This window comes from Mustelus asterias, chromosome 2 (assembly GCF_964213995.1).
Source record: "Mustelus asterias chromosome 2, sMusAst1.hap1.1, whole genome shotgun sequence".
NCBI lineage: Eukaryota > Metazoa > Chordata > Chondrichthyes > Carcharhiniformes > Triakidae > Mustelus > Mustelus asterias.
This window is the reverse complement of record NC_135802.1, coordinates 88,524,149-88,545,482: the sequence shown is the minus strand read 5'-3', so window position 1 is coordinate 88,545,482 and position 21,334 is coordinate 88,524,149. Positions and strand designations below refer to the sequence as shown.

Below are 21,334 nucleotides of genomic sequence, written 5' to 3'. Positions count from 1 at the left end.
CAATTAGTAAATGGGAAAATTGATAATTTTTTTTCTCTACTGTATTGGATCCCTTTAGAATCTTGAAGACCTCTGCGAGCTCACTTCACAATCTGCCCTTTTCTCGAGAAAACAGCCCAAGTGTGTTCAGCCTTCCATGATCGCTCTTGTAAATTGTTTCTCTCCTTCTCCAGTGCCTCCGATCTCCTTTTTATAATAAACAGGTGAAAACTCAGCAGAACGCTCAAGTATGACCTAATCAAGTTTCTGTATGAGATTAACATAACTTCTCTCCTTTTGAATTCTATTCACCCAAAATGAATCCCAGTACTTGATTTGCATTTTTATGACTTTGCTAACTTGTGCCGACTGCATTTCAACCACCATGACAAACCAAATGTATGGAAAATCATGGTCACAGTCACCTTTACAACCACTGGCTATGATGTCCTCACCCTTCTCTAAGTTTGTGGTTGTGGCTTCAGCAAGTGCTAGATTTCAGTGAGGCTATCTTGAGTGCTGCTTGCTGAAGTTTAGGTATGAAATTTCTTCTGAATACCTTGGGTGGATGTGGTCTCTTGCTGAGAGCCCTTCTCCCGCTCCTTCCTATTACAGCAGCTTGCCCACTTCTGTGTGGCCTCTGTTTATCTCAACTCCTGTTATATTCCAAGGGGACTACCTACTAGTATGCAGCATTTCTAAGGTCAAGTGGCAGGGGCAGAACTTGTCAAATGAAAATATCTGATGGACCACTCCCTGTAGACTTCAGCATCTTTTTAAAAAAAAATGAACCACTCCTCCAATTGAAGCTTCAGCCATGAGAAAACAATTCACATCGAACGTGAAAGCTTTTGTATTCATACATATGATGTGAGAGACTTGCTGGCAAGTCCAGAATTTATTGCCCATCCTGAAATACCCCGAGAAGGTGGTGATGAACTGCCTTCTTAAACTGCCGCAAGTTATGTGGTGTAGGTGCATCCAAAGTGCTGTTAGAAAGGGAGTCCCAGGATTTCGACCCTGGGACAGTAAAAGCAAGGCAATAAAGCTTCAAGTCAGGATGGTGTGTGACTTGGAGAGGAACTTACTTTCTTTGCAGATCCCAGGTTAGCAGTGTGGTCGAAAGAGCCTCAGTGAATTGCTGCAGTGCATTTTGTTCTGCTGTTAATGTGAACAGGTAGTGAAGGGAGTTAGTGTTTAAGATGATGGATAGGGCATTGATCAGATAGACCGCTTTGTTCTGGATGGTACCGAGTTTTATTAGTGTTGTTGGAGCGACACTCACCTAGGCAACTAGAAAGTATTCCATCACATTCCTGATTTGCGCTGTACAGATGGCAGACAGATTTTGGGGAGTTTGGAGGTGAGCTACTTATTTTTAGAATTCTTAGTCTCTGACTGCTCTTGGAGCTACAATATGAAAATATTAGCCTGAGAACCAAAGAATGGTTAAAATACATGTGGCTGGTGCAGTTAAGTTTCTGGTCAATGGTAACACACAGGATATTGATGGTAGGACATTTAGCAGTGGTAAGGCAAGTGAATGTCAAGAGAAGATAGTTAGTTTCTCTCTTGTTGGATATGATTATGGCCTGGAACTTAGGTGGCACAAATGTGACCTGCCATTTATCAGCCTAAGTCTGAAAGTTATTCAAGTCTTGCTGCAAATGGTTAACTAACAGAAAAGCAAAGAGTGGGGGTAAATGGGTGTTTTTCTGGTTGGTGATCAGTGACTCGTGGTGTGCCTCAGGAATCAGTGTTGGGACCGCAATTTACAATTTACAGAGATGATTTGGAATTGGGGACCAAGTGAAGTGTGTCAAAATTCGCAGATGACACTAAGATGGGTGGAAGAGCAAAGTGTGCAGAGGACGCTGAAAGTCTGCAAAGGGATATAGATAATCTAAGTGAGTGGGCGACGGTCTGGCAGATGAAGTACAATGTTGGTAAATGTGAAGTTATCCATTTTGGTCGGAATAACAGCAAAATGGACTATTATTTAAATGGTAAAAAATTGCAGCATGCTGCTGTGCAGAGGACCTGGGTGTCCTTGTGCAGGAATCTCAAGGAGTTGGTTTGCAGGTGCATCAGGTAATTAAGAAGGCAAATTGAATTTTGTCCTTCATCACTAGAGGGATGGAATTTAAAAACAGTGAGATTATGTTGCAGCTGTATAAGGTGCTGATGAGGCCACACCTGGAGTACTGTGTACAGTTTTGGTCTCCTTACTTGAGAAAGGATATACTGGCACTGGAGGGGGTGCAGAGGAGATTCACTAGGTTGATTCTGGAGTTGAGAGGGTTGACTTATGAGGAGAGACTGAGTAGACTGGGGCTATACTCATTGGAATTCAGAAGAATGAGGGGAGATCTTATAGAAACATATAAGATTATGAAGGGAATAGATAAGATAGAAGCAGGGAAGTTGTTTCCACTGGCGGGTGAAACTAGAACTAGGGGGCATAGCCTCAAAATAAGGGAAAGCAGATTTAGGACTGAGTTGAGGAGGAACTTCACACAAAGGGTTATGAATCTGTGGAATTCCCTGCCCAGTGAAGCAGTTGAGGCTACCTCATTGAATGTTTTTAAGCCAAGGATAGATACATTTTTGAACAGTAAAGGAATTAAGGGTTATGGTGAGCAGGCAGGTAAGTGGAGCTGAGTTCACAGAAAGATCAGCCATGATGTTATTGAATGGCGGAGCAGGCTCGAGGGGCCAGATGGCCTACTCCTGCTCCTAGTTCTTATGTTCTTATGTTCAAATGGACACAGACTTTAAAATCTGTGGAATTGTAAATGGTCATGAACACTGTGCAAAATAGTTGATGATCCCTTTCATAAGTGTTGGTGGTGTTGAGGGGGCGGGGGGGGGGCATGGGGGGCTGGGTCCTTTCTGCTGCTGAAAGAATGTGCAGCAGTGCGATATTAGGAGATGGCATTAGCGCATCAATAAGGTACATGATCTGTCTGCTCTGCATGCTTCCCGTGAACGATCACTGTTACTGTCATCAAAATGGCATCCAGTGCAGCTAGCACTGTACCATGGCACAATTTTGAATGCAAAATGGCACTTGCAGCAATATAAAACCAACACTAAGGAGCTGAATTGCCTGACTAACGTCATTCTCTGCATAATGCAATTTTGAGAAATGTATTTTTTTGCTTTGTGTTGCAGAAGTGAATATCATGTGGGCAGCACACCAAGTTCATCACAGCTCGGAAGACTACAATCTATCTACAGCCCTCAGGCAGTCTGCATTACAAAAATATTTCTCCTGGGTAAGTCATTGGTGAAATATCCTACCAGATATATTTGGACGAAAAGTCCATTGTCGCTATTAAATATGAAATAGGGGGCCTGTTCAGTCAATTACTAAGTAACAAACGTTTGTTAATCAGATGATGCAGTCACTCCAGATTTTCCACTGTGATATCTGCCAAGGGCATTTGGTTTGTGAACTTTCTTGAAGTTGGGTTACAGCACTGGATAAATATTATCAATGTAGTTAGTTATCAACAGGGGAGGAGACATTAGCTGAACCCTGCAATTCTCTTCACTTACTGTTCAGCATCAGTGTGATTTTGGAAAGTGAGGTGTGTCTATGTCCCTGAGCCACCTTGAGTAATTTGAATAACAGCAGCAAACCTTTGTGGGTTTAAATAAAGAGCGTTATTTATTCATACTTTCACCCCAAACATTTAAAGACCAAGGGTGGAATCATCTCAGAAATTGGCAAAGTCCAATTCCGGGCGGAAAAAGTAGCATTTAGCCTGCCAATGGCAATGATGGGTTTTTCCGGCATATAGTGCGGCACTTGGTAAAAACAATTTTCAACCATGGCTGCATTGCTGGCAGGCAACCTCTGAATCATCCATCCCACCATCACCCACACCCTGCACCAGCGCAAAGACACATACCTCGGTGGGACCTAGTTCTAGAGTAGCCTTGAGGTCACAATCTGGTGTGTATATCGCACTGTCTGATCCATAGCAGGATGAGGCTGGGGCATCCAAGGGTGCAGACTCCCAGAGCATTGCTGGAGGTCAGGAATCTGCTGAGTCCGAGTCAGATGAGGAGCCTCTGGACTGGGTTGTGCCTCAGTCGCTGGTGCTCCAAAGGCAAGGTGGGGAAAATCAGGATGCGATGTCTGCTGCACTCCTCAGGTTGCAATTCATGATGGAGGAGCCTGTCTGCCTCCAGGCGCAGGTGATTTCGCCAACAGGACAATGCACCGAGGTCAACACTGGTAGGGTGGCAGCCACTGTAGAGACCGTGGTCCAAGACTTTTATTCTGTGCTGCTGTAGGAGCTGCAGTCTGTGGCAGAGACTCTTGCTGGCAATGTCAGTGCCGATGTCAGAGAGGAGGTAGCACTTCTCTAGTTCACTGAAGCTGTCCCTCCCTCTCAAGAAGACAGCCAAGGGCTCTTGGACACCCACAGGGTGAAAGATCAGCTTGTGCACATGCTGGGCCATCCATCCAGATAACTCCGGAAGTGTCCCGCCCATTTGAATCCCCTATTTCTGATACTGCTTCAGTTCCAGCTCCATAGGCCGAGGAGGGTGGCATTGCCACACAGCAGCACAGCACAACCTCCCTGGTCCCCCCCAGGCCTCAGCCCTCCAAAGGACACTTACCAAGGTCATCACAGACAACAGTGGGTTGTAGATAAAAGGCTGCCTCTGCCTCTACTGTGGATATTAGGGAAGCATCAAGATGTAGCAGCAAGGTAAGGAAGGTTTGTAAATTGTAGTTACATAACATGGGCATGGGTATTAATCACTTCTGCACTGGTGACTTCTTCGGAGTCACCAGTGGTACTGCACAGGTTACAGCATAATTGCAAAACTCCTGAAAGACTGATGTATAATTAAGACATTAGCTTCATTATGCTTCTACATTTTTATGGTAAGCAACTTCCGATTTGCATGTACATGCCAATGACTTTAGCGGGTATGAGCATGTGCAAATGACATCATCGATAGCGTGGGTTTGGGAAGATTTAGTTTCACGACGAGGGACCTGTGTAACTTGCTGCATCCAGTTCTGAGTACATGCTGTGCTGTATTTCAATATCTTTGTAAGTACATGTTCGGTGATCTTGTTGTTGGGCCAAGTCATCACACAGTGCATTTTCGTTCTGGACGGAGACCGAATTGTTGTTTCAAGGGTTATGTAGCACCAGTGAAATTACTGGAATGGAATTCGATATGGACTGCCTGGCGATGGCAGTCTCACTCTGATGCTCTTCAAAGTCGGCTTACAACCCTTACAGTGCAAAAGGAGGCCATTTGGCCCATAGCGTATGCACCAACTCTCTGAAAGAGCATCTTACTCAGGCCCACAACCCCCATCCTCTCCATGACAAGGAGACATAGCTGCAGGAATTTCTGCTCTTCCATTGAACATTCATCCAGTACATCCTTTAACAGCCTCAAAGGCTGACATTGATCTTTCTAGGGTTCCAAAGAAAGCTCTTTTGTCACAATCAATTGCTTTGATAGTTCATTGAAGAGCTGAAGACCCTTAAAACACAGAGGTTTATATTCCCTTCTCTGGTATTTTATCTGTATGTTTGAATAACATTGCTTCTAAGTTCCTAATGCTACTGAAGTTCCTGCCCCAAACATGCAAATGATCCCACCTCTTGAACTGATGACAGAACCCAAGCCTTCATCTTTGGGTACTTCTGCCAATGGTAACAGCTCAATCAGAATTTCAATCTCCATATGTCCATCTCTATGAACACTAAGATTTAGACACACTCTATTAAAGATTATCCAGCAACAATGCCTCATGCCCTCTCCCAATGATTGACAATGATTAGACCTGGCCCTGGAAAGGATTAGATATCTAATACCTCACACTCTTATTGGACTATGAAGATGCAACAAATTTAGAGGTAACTGTATTCTTGATGTGAACTTTATTTGTTTTATTTTATTGCGGTGCATAAAATGGGATGAGATCATTAGTGTGGAATTTATTATCCTCTATTGGTTGACACCTGAATTATACACACACAATTAGAAATAATCATTTTAAATATGATATAAACAGTTCAAATAAATGAACACCTCAAAAAATGATTCATATGAACACAAAGAACCGTCTCTGATGTATCTGAGATAATTGAAATGTGGTAGTATTTTTTTATATCACATCTTCAATGATTTCTTTTTGTGCTTATGACAGGACTATTTCCTGCATTTAACATTAAATATCGCCAACAAGTCATCTTATATTGTGTTAAACACAGCTAGATACAAGTTCTAGCTCTCAGCCTGTCACAGAAACATTTCTCAGCTCCAACCTCAGAACATTCATGAATCACCAGTCAGAATTTTTCCTCGCACTGTATAGTCCAGCCCATGGCCCTGTAATCATGATTGCTAAATTCAACTTATACATATTTTTATTTACTAATTTTAGCAAAATAAAGTGACAAGCACTGCTTTATTGCACACTTTGACTCTCTTTGCTAAAAAGGATGTACTGAGAAACTTATGGCTTTTAGGATCAATTTGTTATAAATTTTGGAAACTCATTTCATGCAAGACCTTTGCAGCCAATGAACACAGAACTCTCACCCCATCTGCCTGAACTGACTTTGTAACAATTGCGAGATGAAAAGATTGTTTTGTGACTCCATCCAGAGCAAAAGTTATTGTTCTATTTTTCCATTTCTTCCAAAACTGGGACATAAACGTAAATAACTGGAGTAGCAAATCAAAAAAAATTAATTGGTGTGAAAATAGTAATTACCACAGGGATACATTGTCAACATCCATCATGTGGTCTCCCCAAGGGAACTCCCAATACACATGCTCCTTGCAGGCATAAGTTCCCGTGAGGGATGCAATTTTGTAAAATTGGTCTGGAAACATTTCAGAAAATGAACAGTGCTCCCTGTTGCCTGGGATGGATAAAGTACAAGTCAGTCTAATAGGATTTGAACTTCCTTCTGTAATTTTGGCACAGTCTATTCTTGATTTTAATCCCAACATCACAAAATGGTGTTGAATGCACTCGGGGCACTTCCCCAAAGAGATGACCGGGATCAAAGTTCAGTTTTACTGTCAATTTAAATGTGACATTGACAGATGCCTTACAAGAAGTTGCCTGCCATCCAAAGTGTTTGTTTTATAGTGCATGGGGTAAGGGCAAACTAATGAGAGAAGAAATTGAAATAAGATATGACTTAAAAACAAGTACTTGACGTACCAGCAGATGTTTGAGATCCGGTATTGCAGAAGACTATACATGTCCAGGGAACTGGTTAGTCACATCTGCCATCTGCTGCAAGATTTGGCTGTTTGGAGGGCATTCACTGCCAGTGTTGATGAAAGTTACAGCAGCACTCAATTTCTATGCCAGTGCTTCCAGGATTCAACAAGTGACCTCTGCGGGATTTTGCAAAGCCTCCGCACACAAGTGTATTCAGTAGGTCTCGGACACAATCTTCGCAGGGCACACAACTTTGCGCGTTTTGACTGGGGTCAGGCAAGGTAGGAAGGAAGAGCAATGGGATTTGTGTAAATCTCTGGTTTTCCACAGGGGCAGGGTGTCATCGACTGCATTGGTGGCACGGTGGCATAGTGGTTAGCACTGCTGCCTCACAGTGCCAGGGATCCGAGTTTGATTCCCGGCTTGGGTCACTGTCTGTGTGGAGTCTGCATGTTCTCCCTGTGTCTGCATAGGTTTCCTCCGGGTGCTCCAATTTCCTCCCACAGTCCGAAAGACATGCTGGTTAGATGCATTGCCATGCTAAATTCTCCCTCTGTATACCTGAACAGGTGCTGGAGTGTGGCAGCTAGGGGATTTTCACAGTAACTTCATTGCAGTGTTAATGTAAGCCTACTTGTGACACTAATAATAAACTTTAAACTTCATGTGGCACTCAGGTCTCCAGGCCATCAAGCTGTGAACTAAGTGAACCGCAAGTACTTAGACTCACTGAATGTTCATTTGATCTGTGACAATACCAAATGCATCCTGCAGGTGTGTGCTCAGTTCCCAGGGAGTGTCTCCATCTCCTACATCCTCAGTCGCTCTCAGATCCCTGATGTCTTTCAGGGTTCTGAGAGGTTTCAGTGTCGGTTCCTCTGGGACAAGGACTACCCACTGAGGATGTGGCTGATGAAGCCTGTATGGAATCTACAGAGTTCAGATGAGCCCAGATACAATGAGGCTCATGCTGCAACTCACTCTTTGGTCGAGCAAACCATAGGGATGCTGAAGATAAGGTTCTGGTACCTAGACCGGTCTGGTGGTGGGTGCCCTGTAATATAATCCACAGAAACATCATGCATTTTGTTGCTTGTTGCATCCTGTATAGCTTTGCGCTGCAATAGGGGGTGGAATTGCCCGAGGAGATGGAGGAGTAGCATGTCTCCTCCAATGAGGATGATGTTGAAGAGGATAAGGCTGAGGAAGCCCTTGAGAGCAAGGATGTTTGCCATGAGGCCATGGCAATGTCCAGATGAGGCAGATGAGCTTGGGATGCATTCATTTCCACTAGATTCATGGAGAGTCCAGTGAGAACACCCCATAATCTTCAGACGGCATCTGTGAGCATTGCATTCGTGTTTGACTGATGGCAGTGCACACATATCCACAGTGATGAAGCTGTTGCAATTGAGGCACAGCGGAAGCCCTTGGTCCCTACATTCCAGGAGGATGATAACTTGCAGTGGAAACAGTGTTTAAATCCGAACAGAGTTTATGTGAATGTCTTGAGAGAGGATTCTGGGAGGTGGGATACTCCCAGTGCATTTTGGGTGGATGGTCCCAGGGTGTGCACCAGCTAATCCTCCTCCCTGTGGGTTCCTGAGGACCTTGGCAGCTTCCTTGAGAGGGAAGGGCAGCTGGAGTGAACTTGAGAAGCTCTGCACTCCTCTGGATGCCAGCAAGTGCCTCTGCCACAGGGTGTAGCCCATACTCTGTGCTGCTGTCGGGGCTGGAGTTGAGGACCTGGCTCATGGAGCCCCACAGCTGCTTCCATGATGTGCCTGAGAAAGAAAGGAGAGATCTTGGATGCATGGGAGTGGCCTGAGAAGCAGCAGACATCACTCACAGTGTGGCTGCCTGGTGGATGTTGCAGTGCTGGATCCTCGCTTGGTTCACCGATCTCACCATCAGCCCAGCAACGGCCCATGTCCTGACTGGCCAGCTGAATGGATTCTTTCCTCAAACTCTGTGGGCATCTTCATTTCTGGCATCTCTCCACCTGGTTGAGATCTCTCCTCCTTGTGTGCCAGCCGGTCCTGCATGAAGACAGATGGAGAGAGTGTAAGCAGGATGCGTGGCAGGGCAGATTATAAGGATGCCAGTCATGTGTGGATAGTGAGTGGGACCAGGGAGGTGATGAGCAAACGACCTGCAGGGGAGATGAAGGGAGAGTTAGCAATGGTGTTCCTTGAATGACCATTGAGTGAGATCCCTATGGATGTGCGATGAATCTGTGAGTTTGAGAGTTGAATGATGCGAGAGGAGACTTACCCTGGCAGAATGGAGATCGTTCACCCTCTTGTGACACTAGATCACTGTCCTCTTCTGCAGGGTATTGGCATTAACCACAGCTGCTACTGCCTCCCATATTGGATTTGTCACCTTGGTTACAGTCTTCGCCCAGAGTGTGGGTAAAGTACATCGTGGCGGGCTTCCACTGTGTCCAGCAGGTGCTTGAGGGAGACATTGATAAATCTGGCTGAAGAATGTTTCCTGGGTCTGGGACTTCCCAGTGAACTCTGAATTTTCCAGCTGTGTGCAGGGGCAGCCTTTAAAGTCGGAGCCTGGATCGTTGAAGCGTTGAGATGATGGCAGAGCTGGCAAATCCGAGGCCTCCTGCCAGTGGAACTCATACCTGCAAATTATTTTCACAATGTGCTGCACTATACGGCAGTAAGAGCCCCCATTGCCTTCAGAAGGCAAAAAGTTGCTTTCTTTGGCCAAACTCAGGCTTTTCCAATATCTGCAGCCATCATTAAAACTGTGGAACTCTTTTTTGTTTTTGTAATCTCTTTTGGAAGCTTCCAGAACAGATAACCAGGTGTGACCAGTAGCAGCCACCTTTGTTCAGCAAAAGCCCATTTTAAAAGGTTTGTTTTTAAACAGTTTCCTGCCTTAAAGACATGATGATAGACAGAATTAAATAGCAAGTACTGTTTTTTTCAAACTTCTGAATTTTTTAAAATTAAAGGACCGGTGATTTAAATACCCAGGCAGTTTAACAGTTCCGATGGGTTTATCCATTTTTATGCGCATTAATGTCAACTTTTAACAATCCCAAAGAGCATCTTGCTTCTCCCAATGGTATACCTGGACCTATCCCAAAGGGGTACCTGGACCTATCCCAAAGGGGTACCTGGACCTATCCCAAAGGGGTACCTGGTCCTATCCCATAAGACCTTAAGACATAGGAGCAGAATTAGGCCACTCGGCTTATCGAGTCTGCTCCGCCATTCAACATGGCTGATATTTTTCTCATCCCCATTCTCCTGTCTTTTCCCCATAACCCCTGATCCCCTTATCAATCAAGAACCTTTCTATCTCTGTCTTAAAGACACTCAATGACCTGACCTCCACAGCCTTCTGCGGCAAAGAGTTCCACAGATTCACCACTCTCTGGCTGAAGAAATTCCTCCTCGTCTCTGTATTAAAGGACCGTCCCTTTAGCCTGAGGTTGTGCACTCTGGTTCTAGTTTTTCCTACTTGTGGAAACATCCTCTCCAAATGGGTACCTGGACTTATCCCAAATGGGTACCTTGACTTATCCCAAATGGATACCTGGACTAATCTCTGACAGCCTTGCCTGCTGTTGAAGCTTGCTACATATCCAACTCCATTTATTACACAGAAGCAACTTTATCCATTCCAGACTTATTCTCACTCAGTGAGCAATGTCGCAGGGGGTTTGTCTGTTCCTAACAAAGAATGAACTCAGGTGTGATCTTGTAACTGCTCGAGGAGTACCTGTGTATATTATTAACCTTTTTTAAAAAACTCTGTTTAACTTTATACAATGTTTCTTTTCTTCCAGGTCTTTAACCTTCCAATGGCACTCTGCATTCCTCCCTCAGTTTTTGCTGTACATCTTCAATTTAACCTGTTGTTTCAGTTCTGGATTCATACTGAGGTAACTCTCTGTATTAGTTATAAATATCTTTTAAATATTATTGTTTTTTGTAAGACTGGTATTCTTTTGTAATTGTGTTTGTGCAGTCTCATGGTGCAGGTCATATAAGATAGGATGCTTAATGGGAATGAAATTTTAAGGCTTTCAAAAGACATGCAGGTTGGAATTTTACTGTCCTGCCTGCCACAGGAATGGGAGCGGCCAGGGGCGGAGGTCTGTTGACCTCGGGTGGGATTTTATGGTTTCGGGGTGAGCAAGGCTATAGAATCCCGTATTTTCCAATGAATGTGTAAAATATATGCAGCTTAATAAATCAAGAAATGTTTTTTAAAGAATCCATTTTCTTTTCGATCATCGCTTTGACAAACTAAAGAAAAATGCAACTCTAAATGCACCAGTGTGGCTCCTAGAATTTTGAGGAACTAATGAGTATTCGAGACAAAATACATGATTGACAAATTAAGAAGTCTTGTATCAGCAATCGTTGGGGTGATTCATTCACTGGGAATGAGATCACAGAGCACTCCACTGCGCAGTGGAAGCTCCAGGTGATACTGGGAGGAGGGAAGCAGCTGGGGTTTGTTTTGTTTTCAATTTTGGCAATTTTTGAGCAGACATTCATATTAAAATGCTGACACTTTGAGAAGAGAAATAAGGGTGCATATACACAGATTATTAAAATGGACTATTAGCCTGTATAACTGGAGGGTACAAATATTAAAGAGAGGAAGGTTTGCTGTAGCTATGCAAAGCCCTGGTTAGACCACATCTGGAGTACAATGCACAGTTCTGGGCAACAAACTTCATATGTTACAGGAGATTCCTCAGAATGCTACCAGCTCCAAATGTTAGATTATGAGGAGGGATTATTCCCTGAAATATAAAGGATTAAGCAGTGAACTGATCAATGCTTTTACGCTTTTGGAAGCAACTGATGAGGAAGTTAAGGAGAAACCATTTGTGGTGGGATAGGATAGTGATGGAGTTGAAGACAAGGGACATGACCTTAAAATTAGAGCCATAGAGATTGGAGAAGCTGGGATTGTTGTGCTATGGTTAAGTGGAGACGTAATAGCGGTATTCAAAATGATGAGGGATTTTGATGGAGGAATTAGGGAGAAATGGTTTCCTTCAGCAAGTCTGTAGTCCGAGGTCGTGGGTTCAAAATAATTGTCAAACCAACTGGAGAGGAAATGAAGAGAAACGTTTCCACACGGAGGGCTGTTAAAAACTGGAATGCACCAGCTGAAAGGATGGAGGAATCGGATCCCGTAGGAACTTGCAAGAAGCAATTGGATATGTGCTTGAAGAAGACTAAGTTGCTGAGTTGTGGGGAAAAGAAACTTAGGTGTGGGATGAAATAGGCACTGCAGGATGAATAGCTCCTTTCTATGCTTTAAGATTCTGTGATTCTAATCTAGTCTGTTCCTTTCAAACTTGATGGAAGGTAATGGAAAGAGAACTTAATAAACTTCTGACCAGTCCTCTATGTGGCAACAGTGTAAATGGGAGAACATGTTGTCCCTCACGTTGAGCATGTGCACAAAATAATTTTTGAATTTTGGGCCTTGGTTCCTGTTTATTTTCATTTGCAGAGCAGCAAAGAGGAATTGAACGATATTGATGCCAATGCATTAGAATAATCAGTTCTGGAGGTTAGAAAGTCATGGATGAGGGTTTCAGTAGCAGATGAGCAGAAGCGGGCACAAAGCCAGGTAATATTATAGAAGGGAAATTAGGCAGTCTTACTGATTGCGTAGGTATGTGATCAGGCGTTCATCCCACTGTGGCAGCACAATGAAAAAGGTAGTTTCACTTCCATTAATATTTTGATGAAGCATATTGCTTAACAAAATTCAACTCGGAAAGAAAGTGAATATACAAATGTTCAGCATAAGAATGGAGAGCTTGCCCAAAACGAGGGAGCATTCCTGTGCATGGATTACACCCTCTCCCTAACTTGCTGAGCGACAGCATGTTACACAATCTGATCAGGCCTTATGAAAGCACAGATCGGAAAATCGCCACTGCCTATTTTTTGATCCACATTCATGTTTGACCAGGTATTTCACCATGGAAAAGCTCAAAATCTACCTGAATGCTATGTAATTAAAGGCAGCATTGTAAGGTGTTTCTGTTGATAAGCGGGCAGTGTGTTTTGATGCACTCGTCACAATATATGACAGTGGTGATAATGAAGAAACTACTGTAATTTACAGTGTGCTTCAAGTGCGCCAGCAATTTTCACTTGATTTATTTTCCATTTGATACTTGGCAGTCCTCAGTTTAATGCTACTTTTCTGGAGGGGAAGGAAAGAAAGGCTTTGCTGTTCGCTTGATGTCAAGCAACGGTTCATACCCCAACGAGACATTTACGATCTTGGGTGGATAGTTGGGCGAGCCACTTTCAGATTGCCTCTATTTTTGCTGCAGTCCACAAATATTGTTGCTTCTGTCTCTCCATTTGGGAAATTTGGCTTTTTAATATTTATTTAAATATTAAAAAAATGCCTCATCAGATAAGAAAACAGCTGGCTTCATATAAGTTGGACCCTGGAATGAATTTCAAAGTTTGAAACTGCCGGCTTTCAGGTCTCCCACAGATCATTCTTCCCTTGCAGCTTCCCCCATAGAGCGCATACACAAAACGTGTGGCCACAAAGTCCATCTGTGTAAATACAAAATACAGTGTGAAACATTGACACTACATCTAGGTATAATTTAGTGTGCTAATAAAATATAATGTCACATCCACAGTGACAGCAACCCAACAATTAATTTTCTGTTGCTTTTCATAGCATATATCAAGGAATTTTTAAAAAAATCTACGTTATACTTTAATAGTTTTCAAGCTACCTTGTGTTATGATCCCAGTCGATGTTACTACTGGCCAAATCACTTCCCAGAGTGAAACCAGGCTTGATAGACCCTAATTCTTATTTGTTTTAGAAACCATGGAGGTAAGTTACTGAACAAATTCACGGGAGTCTGATGATGAACTTTTAGCATCAAGAATAAAACATTTATTAAACAAGAAAAATGAACTGCATTACACCAGGCAAAACCTTTGGAAAGATCTCAATACAAACACAAGGAATGATTCATATATTCACTGTTCCTTCACCCCCAGCTTTATCTTTAGAGATGAATGCAAATTTGGAAAGATAAAACAATTTACTAACCTATCTTGCACACTAATATTCAGGGTAAGTATGTGATACATGTGAACCAACTAGAAAATAAATATCACATCCCAAATGACAGATATGACCAAAGTGCCCAGGCAGTACCAGGGTATAGCCTAGGCATGACCCCCTTCCCCTGTGGTGGCGGTATTCACCTGTGCATCCGGCGGATTTTGATTGTTAGGGGCATATTGTGGAGGACCAGTCTTGATTCACCATGCCAACAATAATGGACAACTTAATTTGGGGAGGACTATCAGGCATAACATCCTGACATGCATAAAGTCAGGATTTCCGTTATATCATTGGCGAGTTTGAGGACAATCAAGCAGAGAAATCCTACTAGTATAAAAGCCATTTCTCAGATCTTCAGGGCTTCTCTCAAGGGCTTTGCTTCAAGTCTAATCCTCGCTGAGCTTTGTTTTAACTTGGAGCCTTTTTCTTTGTTCCTGAACAGGACCAGTCTCTGATCTCGACTCTTGCCACTCTCTGGAATTTTCTTGTGGGACCTCTTTCTGTACTTGTTTGGGACCACCTCCTTGGTTTGGGACCTTCTGTCTGTCCCTCTTCCTTTGTCCTGCTCCTTGGGACACCTTCTCTGCAATGGCACCGCTGTTTGGATCACCTGATCTCCAGTTTCACACTGTTTCACTTTTCTCTTCAAAGGATAGCCGCAGGGCTGCTTCCCAGCCCAAAGACGTGAAGAACTATTAACTGCACATGTGCGGCCTCTTTCCCGCTGGCAAGTGTGCAGGAGGCCCGTGGCCCAATGGGAACTATAGTCCCTGGCCTGCGAACACCCGATCTCTGACATCAATTTAAGGTATAGGAGTTCATCACACTTAGTGGGAAAAAAATAAGGTCTGGAATTCTCTGGTCTCGCATGTCCCGCTACCACTGCCAACAAGATTGGAGAATTTGGTGCTCAGCCAAATCGCTGTTCACTGCAGTGGGGCTGGAGAATCACAGCTGTGTGGGAGAGGTCAGAGAATTCCAGCCCAGGTTTCAGCAGTTTTACGTGATCACTGCAGCAGCCGTTCCCTATTCTTAATATTATTCTGTGGTTCTGTAGATGTCCAGAAAAATGCAAACCTCTTGAGAAAGTCAGTTGCCCAAGCTCCCTTCTCTCACATGCTGATGTTATATAAACTTAAATTCTGAGAACCATCATGAGAATCCTAAAGCTGTGCTTCCTGCACTGGGGTGAGAATCGGAGTTTGGTTGAATTAATTAATTAATTCAGCATAGTGTAGCTGTAATAGATCATAATTGTGAATCTCATTTGGATTCTCCCTTGTACACGTACATTCAAAACAATTTGACTGCACCAAACTTGTCCCTCATGTTGAATTCTCAAATACTGAATATCTTTTGCACAAAGTTCTTGATCCAACTATCACAATAAATGTAAAACCTAACTCGTGCATCAAATGTTCCTTCTAATGGGATTTTCTGCTCCCCCCCCCCACCCCCTCCCCCACCACCACCGACATGTTTTATGGCGGCAGAAGCAACTTGCCATTGGCCGCTGGCGGGATCTTCCAGTCCCACCGATGTCTGTGGCATTTTGCATGGCTCACTGGTCCTGTCACCGAGGAACCCACCACTAGGGGGCACCTTTGATGGAACTGAAAGATCCCGTTGGTGGGAAGGGCATGAAAATCCCACCTTTAGAGTTTTGTTTAATAACATTTGGACCGCAACAAGCTTTCATGAATAACTTCACTCAGAATGTTCAATGGTGGAGTTTCTGATGGTGACCTGCTGGGCTTCCCCTTTGTCCCTCAACTCCTCCCAGCAGGCTCAAAATTGAAACCAAGCAGGAAGCAGCCCTTAAATAGCCAATAAGGGCCTCAACTGGGGTAAAGGCAGGCCACCTTGGGCCACGTAACATTGGGCAGGCAGGAGCGCATCAGAAAGGTCTTCTGGGGAATTTTATGACCTACCCACCTGCCAGGGGACCATAATATTGTGCCCAGGTCTGAATCCAAATGAGGTTTTGCTGTTAGATTCAGCAAACCTCTGCTTCCACTCCATCTGACGAAGGAGCAGTGCTCCGAAAGCTTATGGTATTTGCTACCAAATAAATCTGTTGGACTTTAACCTGGTGTTGTGAGACTTCTTACTCTGTTTACCCCAGTCCAACGCCGGCATCTCCACATCATTGCCTATTTATGGCCAGCTGAACCACTCCCCATGCTCTTTCTGCCTTCCCATGGATATTGGAGCCAAGGTGTCATGCAGACTAGTTGCATGTTTGCATGTGGACTTTCAAGCTGGAATTCAATTTTGATAAGGTTCACTAGACCAATAGAGAGCACATCTGAGAACAACAGCATGTAGTGGTGTTTATTATTAATTCCCTGGGAATGATATACTTTTTAAACCAAGAACGGAAATGTATTACTATGAACAATTCATTATATTTTGAGATCTAGGGGCTGTGCAAAGTAAATGAGACGTGTAAAATTAAACACATTTGGACCTTGTTTTTATCAAATGCAGGTAGAGAGGTCCCAAAACAAAATTTATGGCCATTGTCAATCAAAGCAATGTTTAATAAAATAATTCTTTTGAACTGAAGGATGACTTTAACTTGTATTTGATGGAGTCCATGCTGCTTATAGATCTCAAGCTTTCAATACTGAATTCTAAAAATTGCTGGATAGAGCCCAACCAGTTCTTGACTGTCATTATTTTTGACACTAAGTTTCTTAAAAAATCATCCTTTTCTCAGGCAGGTAATGATTTCCATGATGTATATATTGCTTTCTAGATCATCTCTTTGTTCTTGTACAAATATCTAAATATTATTAAGAAAACTGAACAAAACCACTAGATTCAAATGGACTTCTGTCTTGTTAAATGTGTAGTTTTTCCAGTTGTCTCGAAACCTGCCAGCAGACATCTTCCAGCTTATTTATTGAACAGCTTTGAAATTATTGTAAAAATATACCATTTTTAGAGAATGGTTTGAAAGAAACTACAGCAACCATCCAAGAAAATGCTGAGCGGCTCTGGGACTTCCACACATTGAGCACATCATCTAAACCACAGACTAAACTTGCCTTCTACCTTGCTATTTCCTTTAAAATAAAACAGTTTTAATTATCAGGCTGTTCAGGGATATTCAGTTTAAATAAAACTCAAAATAGTCCTTATGGTAGCTATTACAATGTGATGTTATTATTCTAACATCTGCTTTTCTGTCATTTTGAGTTTTAAAATAAAATTGTTTCCTAATCCCTTGAGCTGGCTGCGGGTAGTTATTTTTCGATTTTGGCATTAAAGCCCAGTGTTAAATGGTTTCCTGACTCTGTTGCAGATAATTGGTAACCTTGGGCCTCTGGAACTGATCCTCAACACACCCAGTCACCACAGAGTCCACCATGGTGAGTCTGCCCCGATAGAATGGACTTCTGTCTTGTTAAATGTGTAGCTTTTCCGGCTGTCTAGAAACCTGTCAGCAAACATCTTCCAGGTTATTTTCTTATATTGAACAGCTTTGAAATTATTCCAAAAATGTACTGTTCTGAGAGAACTTAATTCCAATTGAATACTAACAATTTTCAAGAATTTTGTGTTTAAAGCAAGGATTATGTTTGGATCGGCATGTTGTAAATTGTGTGCCAGAAGTAGGCAGCTTACAAAATTTTGCATCATAAATATTTATCCAGCATTTGATTTTAACAAAGGTCATTTAAAAACTGTTCAAGTTTTTTCACTCATGTTTTCGAAGTCTGAAAGCAACCTGCTGTTGTCCCAATAAGATTCGTCACTGTCTTAACAATATTTATTGTGCTGACAATGTGAAGCGTTAAAAAGCAGATTATTGAGCAATGTTTTTCCTTGATTCAAGAATTATACAGAATAAGTAGTAATTTGGGCTCAATTCAGGGCAGCATGGTGGCACAGTGGTTAGCACTGCTGCTTCACAGCGCCAGGGACCCGGGTTCAATTCCCAGCTGTGGTCACTGTCTATGCAGAGTCTGCAGGTTTTCCCCGTGTCTGCATGGGTTTCCTCTGGGTGCTTCGGTTTCATGCCACAGTCCAAAAGACGTACTGGTTAGGTGCATTGGCCATGCTAAATTCTCCCTCAATGTACCTGAATAGGCACCGTAGTGTGGCGATTAGGGGATTTTCACAGTAACTTCATTGCAATGTTAATGTAAGCCTACCTGTGGCTAATACATAAACTTTACTTTAAGTCGACGTTTGATAAATAGAATGATAGAAACCCTACAGTACAGAAAGAGGCCATTCGGCCCATCGAGTCTGCACCGACCACAATCCCACCCAGGCCCTACCCCCATATCCCTACATATTTTACCCTCTAATCTACGCATCCCAGGATACTAAGGGGCAATTTTAGCATGGCCAATCAACCTAACCCGCACATCTTTGGACTGTGGGAGGAAACCGGAGCACCCGGAGGAAACCCACGCAGACACGAGGAGAATGTGCAAACTCCACACAGACAGTGACCCAAGCCAGGAATCGAACCCAGGACCCTGGAGCTGTGAAGCAGCAGTGCTAACCACTGTGCCTCCGTGCCACCACAACAAACTTCACATTCAGCATAATTCAATACTGTTTCGTGTTCCATCGTAAGATTTGTATAACTGATGCTCAAGCAGTATAAAGTAAATTTGAACCAAATCTGTAGCAACTTGGAAGATAATTATTTCAATATTACCATTACCAAAATAAACTTTGCTTGCTGTTCCTGTATCTAACAGGATTATTTTAACATTCTTTGACAACGTACCTTATGGAGGGCCTTTGTCCCATAATAAGCCTCCAATTTGGACAACCATGTTACATCTGTAAAAGAACAGAAAACCTGAAACAAAATCTAGCTGACGTTTATTTTTCAAATGGCCAAATTCCATCTCGGTAAATATTGGCCCCTGTAAACAGGGTGGGCTTGAAATATTGGAATACCATTAAATACATGTTCCAAATTGGGATATGGAAAAGATGTATTTAATATTTTATTTCTTGATTCAGGAGTGAGGAGAATAATTATTCTATTCAAAACAATAATTAAACATCAGGTTTCAAGTTCAAAGTTTTAGAGCATAATAGCATTATGCAACCTGAATACTGAGAGCGATGGATTAAGTGGAATGTGCACACGCTACTTTATCAATGTATGCAATCACATACTTGCTCACTCCTATGTAAACAGACATGTACATTAATTTACATGCATACACTTGATTCCTCAGTGCATTCACATGCTTGTACACCTGCATGCCCATATTAACAGCTGTTACATTTTAGCAGTGCCGCTAAAAAATAAACCTGTTGAAATAAAGTCTGCAGACACTTGTAATATCAAATCGCAGCTGTAATTACTTCCAAAAACATGGCCTTGGAATATAATCACTGTGTTATAAGCATGAGCATCAGTTCAAAAACTTGAATTCCAAATAAACCAAATTGACTTCTTCTGAGCAATTCAGATGGAAAAAAGATTTATGACTCGATAGAGATTTAAAGGAGCCTGTCTTTTTAATGAATACTATTCACTTGGCTGGGCCATTGGACAGACAAAACCAAGTGTAGCCTTCAGGTGAAGGGGTTGAGATGGTGGTGGATAATTAGGTGAGTTACTACTTTAAAGTTATACATTCGGTTGGTATTTTAGATAGTTCTTTGATACATAGGATTGCATTTTTTTCTGGGCTCCGGAGGCGGGCAAGTCCGTAAATTTCCGCCGCTCGCCCATGAGCCTGTTTGTTGGCATGGTCCTGTCCCCGTCCATTTCATGGAAGTCAGATCAGGGTGGCGTAGCTATCTGGGCTAATCACTTGAGCCAAACACGTGACCTATTAAGGCCCCTCTCCCACACCAACTGGAAAATTCTAGTTGGGAGGCAGGCCCCTTGCTGTGGCCAAAACACGGCCAAAGAAAGGAAGCAGCTGACCAGGGAGAGGATAGGGGAAGAGGGGGGAGATTTGGGAGGAGTAGAACTCCAGTTCATTACTTAACTATTTCTGCTGCAGCAAACTTACAAATGGCTGCAGGCTGCCCTGTGGTTGGGGATGGTCTGGAAGCTTTGGCTATTTCAATGTTGTGACATTTAAAAAGTGCTGAGAGGGTGGCTCCATCTTGAGGTACCCTCTCTCTCTTCGCTGCCCAGCGCGATGCAACTCCTCCAGTGCTGGAAGGCCTGCTATTGTCACTCACGCTTGCAGAGCCCACATGTTATCCTTAATGAAATGGTCATGGAGTGGCTATTAACTGGCCATTCAGTCATAAATCAGGCTGTGCATGTCACCTATGCCGTGCCTGGCTGGCACTAGAAAATTATCCTGACATTGGCATCCCAACCCCAGAACAGAATTCAGCCCCAAAAAAATGGAAAAACAGCACTGTGCTTAAACAGGGCAGAGTGGTAATGACCATAGATGGGGGTGAAGAAGGACAGATGTGAGGAACTGAAAGGAAAGAGTGCAGGGGCAGAGGAGGTAATAAAACATGGAGCGGAGGGGGGTCAGGGAAGTAAAGACAGAGCAACTGCCTCAGCAGAGCAAAGTGTCAAGAATGTATGGATCATTCTGAAACTGCATTCCATTCCGTTGATTTATATTTCTCAGGGGAAATGGGTGGTTATGGTGTAAACCCAGCTTTCCCACACTGTGATTTTGGTTGCATTGGCAATGGGGAGCGAGGCTTCCTCCAGTAAGTCCAATGTAAATAATAAAATATTGCTTCTTTCCCACCAGTTTCTGGTGCACGTTGGCCATGAGATGTAACTTGGAGGTAGGTCATGACCGCATCCCAAAGGGAAAAGAAAGACAAAAATGTTTGGATTTTAGGCACCGTCACATGTACTTTGGATGTTTTCTAAATTTGTCAAGATTTAAAAAGAAACAAACGATGATACAATGTGCAATGACTGACCCCAGGAGACAGATAAACCTTGCTTCAATCCCTACCTTGTAAATTCCAGACAGTTTATTGTTTAATCTCATCCCTCCTATGCAAAACATAGTTTGGCACAAACACATACATCAGGCTTGTCTA

At 43.0% G+C, this 21,334-nt stretch overlaps 1 protein-coding gene across 2 annotated transcripts in view; it reads left to right on the top strand.

Moving 5' to 3' along the window:
- The window catches only part of agmo (alkylglycerol monooxygenase), a 331,096-nt gene that overhangs the window by 197,386 nt on the left and 112,376 nt on the right, over positions 1-21,334 (top strand). For both annotated transcript variants that reach the window (XM_078238398.1, XM_078238391.1), the window contains exons 4-6: positions 3,154-3,257; positions 11,019-11,114; positions 17,625-17,691. In XM_078238398.1, coding sequence (XP_078094524.1) covers positions 3,154-3,257; positions 11,019-11,114; positions 17,625-17,691 — 267 coding nt within the window. The remainder of the gene's footprint in view (positions 1-3,153; positions 3,258-11,018; positions 11,115-17,624; positions 17,692-21,334) is intronic.